This window comes from Salvia hispanica, chromosome 1 (genome assembly GCF_029641045.1).
Source record: "Salvia hispanica isolate PSC_SH4W2 chromosome 1, Shi_PSC_v1, whole genome shotgun sequence".
Classification (NCBI taxonomy): domain Eukaryota; kingdom Viridiplantae; phylum Streptophyta; class Magnoliopsida; order Lamiales; family Lamiaceae; genus Salvia; species Salvia hispanica.
This window is the reverse complement of record NC_142692.1, coordinates 43,614,448-43,621,440: the sequence shown is the minus strand read 5'-3', so window position 1 is coordinate 43,621,440 and position 6,993 is coordinate 43,614,448. Positions and strand designations below refer to the sequence as shown.

The 6,993-nt window shown below is 38.3% G+C and overlaps 2 protein-coding genes across 3 annotated transcripts; both read left to right on the top strand.

Moving 5' to 3' along the window:
• Positions 1-1,786: 1,786 nt before the first annotated feature.
• LOC125220606 (serine carboxypeptidase-like 18) lies at positions 1,787-5,645 on the top strand. 2 transcript variants are annotated; one of them, XM_089063296.1, is made up of 15 exons: positions 1,787-1,967; positions 2,036-2,181; positions 2,267-2,343; positions 2,413-2,535; positions 2,614-2,716; positions 2,884-2,921; positions 3,013-3,123; positions 3,220-3,306; positions 3,393-3,551; positions 3,644-3,715; positions 3,782-3,909; positions 3,993-4,106; positions 4,193-4,247; positions 4,322-4,410; positions 5,341-5,645. In XM_089063296.1, the coding sequence occupies exons 1-14, from the start codon at positions 1,849-1,851 to the stop codon at positions 4,403-4,405; spliced, it is 1,416 nt and encodes a 471-aa protein (XP_088919422.1). In that variant the 5' UTR covers positions 1,787-1,848; the 3' UTR covers positions 4,406-4,410; positions 5,341-5,645. The 2 variants fall into 2 exon arrangements, with proteins under 2 accessions (XP_088919422.1, XP_088919421.1); XM_089063295.1 differs by lacking the exon at positions 5,341-5,645 and having other exon boundaries at positions 4,322-4,562.
• A 577-nt stretch (positions 5,646-6,222) lies between these two features.
• On the top strand, positions 6,223-6,993 carry LOC148933879 (uncharacterized). Its single transcript, XM_089061896.1, has one exon. The coding sequence runs from the start codon at positions 6,223-6,225 to the stop codon at positions 6,991-6,993; it is 771 nt and encodes a 256-aa protein (XP_088918022.1).

Genomic DNA, 6,993 nt, shown 5'->3' with positions numbered 1-6,993 from the left:
TTTGAAATGTCCTTTAGGGCATTGACAACGTAATGCTCATGCGCACTACACGCCATGCTCCTGAAAAAAATCATGACGTCGTCACGTCGACATGTGTGCTACACTACCACAACGTGTAAAATTATGTTGCACACATGTCATGTCATTGCTGAGGACCTACCATTCTCTCTTCATTTTTCTTACTTTACCATCTGTGTACTAAAATCCATGTTCAATCAAAAATTTATATTCTTCGGAGAACAGATGAAGTATATGCGATTTGAAAAAAAAAGTTACTACTACTATTCGTTGAAGCATGGTTATTACAGTCTTTTTCTATTTTTATAATCACATCGTCTTCTATTATATTACTCTAGCTTAGTATATTTTCCTTACGATTCATTTATACCATAATTCTATTTTACTTCAAAAATAATAGTAGGTGTGAGACTTATAAATAGTACTAGTACTAGCTTTTACGGTAGAATTATTCACCAAATATCCTACCATAAGATTTTCGAAGGCGCCAAAAATTGAAAATACTGGACTATTCACTCACCGAATGTTTTTGGAACGGAGCGTGAAGATGACAGAGAAAATATTTCTGAGTCTTCATTGGGCTCAAGAAGGTGTATGATTTAAACTAATTGATTTTGGCTCAACACCTTTGTAAGTGTTTAGCCCAATTCTTGTATTTTACTCCTACTTAATTGGACTTTAACTACTCCCTCCGTACGTCATTAGAAGTTCCGGTCACTTTTGCGCACTCATTTTATAAAAATAATACTAAGAAATAGGTAAGGGGGAGAAATAGTAAATTAAGAGAAAAAATAGTGTTGAGAAAATTCTCTCTTACTTTATTATTTCACCACTTTAACTATTTATCATTTTTGTAAAACAAGTGCACAAAAATGACCGGGACTCCTAATGGTACTATTTTATTTAGTTCATTATACGAAATTGAGTCAAATAAACAATTCGAAAGAGATTATCAAATTCAAAATTGTACAACAATTCCAAGCACTTGTACAACATTTTGATTTTATTCGTTTGAGATCAAAATAGTACTGTACTAATTCCCTCCATCCCAAGTTAGAAGTCCTGGTTTACTATTTTTAGGTGTCCCACTTTAGGAGTCCCGTTAGAATATTCCATAACTGATAATAGGCTCCACATTCCACTCATCTTTTCCCACTTACATTTTATTATAAAACTAATATATAAAAGTAGGACCCACATTCCGCTATCTTTTTTCACCAACTTTCTTTTATACTCCTATTTCTTAAAACTCGTGTCGAACTCAACCGGGACTCTTAAAGTGGGACGGAGGGAGTACTAAACTTCATTCAAGTCATCTCGACTCGCAACGAGATATGGTTCGCAGTTCGCACAATCAATCCACGTAATTAAGTTCATTAATAAAACACCAAGCATTAATATCATGTAGTAATTCCACGTGCCTCATTTATTTCACTGACATTCTACCCTTGTGTGATTCCTGTTGAAGCATATTCTGGGGTGGGTGCATGTGGGTATATCAATACCATCCGAGCTCTCTTAAAGAAATAAATTTCTAAAGTCACATGTACTGAAAAATTAAATAACTCAATCCAATTCTGACGTAAAAAATGGTGGAGTGGTCTGCAACAACGCAATAAATGACAAGCCCTGGTTGAAAGATAAAAAAAAACATTTAAAAAATTAGAAAACGTATACATTTGTGTAACAATAAAAAATGAAATAGTGGATGTTAAGATTTTGCATCTAATCATAATCATTCATTTCTTACTATACAAATATAAGATACCACCACATGTATTTGCATAATTGCATTTGCATATGGAGTAGTGCTTGTTTCTGAGATTTGTAATGCGTTTCCACCTGCTCGCGGCGTTGACCGTCGCATTCTGGCTAGCGGTTCACTCGCAATCTCTAATTCAAACTCTGCCTGGTTTTCCCGGCAAACTTCCCTTCAAACTTCATACTGGGTATGTTGTGTTGTTTTATCAATTCATCCCATTTTTGTAATATCTTCTCTGTTATGATTATGATGAAGCTATGTTGGTGTGGGAGAATCACAAGAAATACAACTGTTTTACTACTTCATTGAATCCCAAAGGAGCCCTACAAATGATCCCCTTTTCCTTTGGCTCACCGGCGGCCCGGCCTGTTCCGGTCTTTCCGCACTCCTTTATGAGATTGGTAATTCCAATCATCACATTTTTAACTTCAATTTCAATCTCAGATTTCAACAATTTGTTCAAATTAATTTGATTATTACATGCAGGGCCTATCCACATTGATTATGCTAACTCCAATGGGAGCATACCTGCACTCCAATTGAATCCATATTCATGGACTAAGGTTTTACAGAGCAATTGAATATTTGGTTGTGATTTTGGGAGAGTTTATGTTGATTGCATTTATATGTAGGTAGCAAACATTATATTCATAGACCAACCTGTTGGTACTGGATTTTCGTATGCAAAAACTGAACAAGCTTATAAGACCAGCGACACGGTTTCAGCTACGCTTACTTATGATTTCCTGAAAAAGGTGACCTTTTTTCCTGAAAATCCCAATTACTATTACACATATAGATAGTAGTAGTAATTTAGTTGGTTTCTTGTGCAGTGGCTTATAAATCATCCCCAATATTCGAAGAATCCACTATATATTGGTGGTGGCTCTTATGCTGGAGTTATTGTCCCTCTTGTTGTCGACCAAGTATATAATGGTAGGAATCATAATGCGATTGTGAGTCTACTTTTGTGCACAATTTAAGTTGGGGACCAAATGATAGAGCAAGATTTGATTTAAACCAAAATGAAGTTAAGGCTAAAGCTCAGTGAAAACCAGAGTTCGTATGAGAATTTGTAACACGTTCTTCTCTATGTTTGATAGGTATTGAAGCCGGGAACGAACCTCCTCTGAATCTCAAAGTAGTCCACCCTGCCTAGGCATTTTAACTTGGTTCTGTTGCAATTTTTGTATTTGTATAATTCCTTAATTACATATTGTGGTTGCGAGCAGGGCTATGTACTGGGAAATCCATTTACTGATATGAATGGAATGTCGGGAGAAGTGAATGGAAGAGTTGCTTATGCTTATCGAATGGGACTCCTGTCAGATGAACTCTACACGGCACCTCCTTACTCTCTTCCACTATCATAACTCCCATTTATTATTGATTTCATTGAGTCATACGCGTCTTACATTTTTCTTTCTCTTCTTGTGCAGTCTGCTAGAGAAAATTGCAATGGAAATTACCTAAACATTCATCCGGACAATCATTTATGCATGGAAGATCTCGAAAGAGTAACTGAGGTGATGGCATTCTGGTTTGTGGTTCGATATGCTTGTGTTATTAGGTTTCATGTGCTCTAAACATGTTCTACTTATTTCATGTACAGTGTCTGGAAAAGATATATGTAATGCAAATTTTAGAGCCCGTGTGTGATGTTGGGAATGATAAACGAGGCCTGTTACTGGATCATATGCCTATGCATGATGAAATTGCTAGGCGCTTTCTACGATCTTCTTCTCCCCTTGGTGTAGAACCATGGTGTCGCGTAATATTTCCTTGTTTTTTTCCCCTCTAGTTAATTTCTCTCATGTGCCATTTTTTTGTATCTTCAGAACTCGTTTGTTGTATATAAACCAGGGTATGAACATGCTATACTCCACCAAGTGGGCGAATAATGAGCTCGTCCAAAGAGCTCTACACATTCGTGAGGTATTATCCGAGTTAGGCTTGTCTGTTTGTGTGTTTTTGAGGCTATAAAGGGATCCTATTCGACAGGGGACAAAGATAGAATGGGCGCGCTGTAATGATACCTTAAAAGGAAGAGATTATACATACGATGTCAACTCCACCCTCGATTATCATAGGAAGTTCATTCATAAAAATTGCCGAGCTCTAATATTCAGGTGAATTGATTTTTTCAGTTTTCAACTTCAGACTTATCAACCATTTCCACTTGAACTAAGACAGTGAAATGATGTTTTGACAGCGGTGATCATGACATGGCGGCTCCTCACACCGTGACTGAAAAATGGATAACGTCTTTAAACCTCCAGATTCGTAGTAAATGGAGACCTTGGTTCGTACAAGGCCAAATCACAGGGTTGGTTTGTTGATTTGTTTAGATTTAAAGTGAAAGTTGTTAAGTACTTGTCTAACTTAATAGAGGTTTTCTTGCTCTTTCTTAAGGTATACTACTATGTATTCACACAGTGAGCATGAGCTAACATACGCAACTGTGAAGGTAAGAAACTGTTTTGCACATATTACAGAGTACTGCAGTGTGGATGTTTGAGATTTGTGGATGCTGCGTTTCAGGGGGCCGGACACACACCGGCAGAATACAAGCCCCTGCAATGTCTTCCCATGATCCAGAGGTGGGTCGACCACAGCCCCCTATAACACAGGTACCGCGTTTCGTTATTGTGTTCGGACTCTCAAATGTGGCGATTAACTTATATAAACGCATTTTGGATACTCCCTCTGTATAAGTTGTGTATTTGTATTTGAAAATTCTCTCTTGATAAATAATACTGCATACATCTATTGTTACATATTTTATAGTACTGTCGTTGTAAGATATCTACCATTAAATGCCTCTTTTCAATTTTACTATATATGGATTATAACACTAACTAATTTCCCTCAAATTTTATAATGAAATTGATAGAAATCCATGGGTTCCATCCTAAAACCAATTGGTTATAGGAGGAGGGGCCCATGAGACTTATATAGTGGATTAAGCTCTTGGTGTACACCGATGTGGAGTATTGTTACATTCATTTTTATGTTTCAATTGCCAACAGAAATTAATTATAAAAATAGGATTTACAATACATCAAAACCTGCAATAGAAAGGATTTATAGGGCCGAGCCGACGATGACTGCAAGAAACAAATCGAGCGGGAAAAAAATGCGAACTTTTTGAACTCATTTAAGTGAGTCATGTATTCTTCAACGAATGGAGAAATAATATGCAACGTAAACGGTTGATAGCACAAACCGCCTCATTTGATTTCTTTGCAGTCCACTAATCGTCCACACGCTACGTTCAAAAGCGCATACTGATTCTCGCTGGTTGCTCCTGGTGTCACCACACACCATTTCTTGCTCGGCATTATTTGCGAATTTAAACTAATTCTATAGAAATTATATCTCAAGTGTTGTTTAGAAGCATGGTTGCATTATTGAAGTTTCTGCTCATAGTTGTTTTCATTTCCTCATAGGCTTTATCTTCCATGTCTTGAATAATGATTTCAGCGAGCTGCAATAATTACCGTTTAACTTTTGTCTACATTTTCTAACTGTTAACCTATGTCGAATCATTGACAATGTAGAGAATGAGAATCTGTCAAATGTTCACACAGAGGATGTTCATGTTGAGAGAATTTTGGATAAGACCTTAAGATCAGCTCAAGAAGATCCTTGCCACGTTAGCAGCCCAAGTTGGAAAGATATTCTGTTGAAAGGAAGAGAGCAATCGAATAAGAGCACTCTCCCATGTTCTTGATGCAATGCTGCACTCTCCCACGTTTATGAGGCAGTTACTCCATGAGGCAGTTTTTCCACTTGTAGTTATTATATATAGATGTATTTCTGATTATGTATATCATCTTTTGATCAATGAAAAGTGCTTCACACATTCCTCTTTAAGCTATAATGATTTCTTGCTTTACTATGTTTTTTGCTGCAATCCTTTTATGGTATCAGAGCCTAGGTTCTTCCTAGGTTCTGTGGCTCTATTTTCTTCCCTTGTTCATTCCCAATTTTTTTTTTTAAATATGAGCAGTTCAACCTCCGAGGAGGGGAATGGGCATAGTCCCTATGCAGTACCTTTCCTATCACAAAGTCACCCCATTGCCATCAAACTCACTGAATCCAACTATCTTGTTTGGAAACAACAAATCATGTCAACAATTAGAGGATATGAACTTGAGTCATATCTGCTGGAGGATCAAGAGAAACCTCCCCATGAGATAACTGGTGCAGGAGGCATCATGAAGCCAAATCCTGCCTTCTTGGCTTGGCGTAGGCAAGATCAATTGCTTGCCTCATGGATTCAGTCGTCACTCACAGAGAATATCATGGTTCTCATGGTGGGACTTACAACAACTTGTGAGATCTAGAAGGCTTTGGAAACTAGCTTCGCAAATCAGTCGAGAGCTAAAGTCATGCAGTATAAATTTCAACTACAGACCATCAAAAAGGATAATCTCACAATGAGAGATTTTTTAGCCAAAATCAAAGAGCTCTGCGATCTTCTTGGTGCCGCTGGATGCCGCATTACTGAGGAGGATCACATTCTTTACATTCTTGGAGGCCTTAGTCATGATTATGACTCAGTTATTGTCACTGTCACAGCCAAGACTCACGACTGGACAGTGCAGGACGTTGCGGCTCTGCTTCATAGCTTTGAGTCCCGTTTGGAAGATCCAAGCGCACAAATTTCGAAAATCAATATTGATGGTTCTGTACCCTCAGTTAATCTTGCTCACACATCTGGAGGAAGAAAGGATGGTTTCCATCAAGGTCGAGGTGGTGGATCCAACTTCAACAGGAATGGTGGTGGTCGAGGCTCTGTTTTTCGCGGTGGTCGATCCGGTGGTTTTCGCGGCAGAGGCAACGGAAGGCTTATTTGCCAATTATGCCAAAAACCTGGTCACTCTTCTGATAGGTGTTGGTACCGTTTTGAGCCGTCATTTATGCCCCACCCACCTTCTCATCATAGGGCTCAACATCAACAGCTTCACTCACTTCAGCCTCCATCTCAGCTTCACTCAAATCAGCCTGTATCTCAGCCTCAGCAACCTCCCTCTGCTAACTTGGCTCAGTCCCGTAATGCTTCCAGTTATTACTCGCCCTCCGAGTTCAATACTGAATCCTCATCATGGTATCCAGATTCGGGTGCAACTCACCATGTTTCAAACGATCTAGCTAATCTCAACACTGCTTCTGAATATCATGGAAGTAATTCTACGGGGCACCCTTGA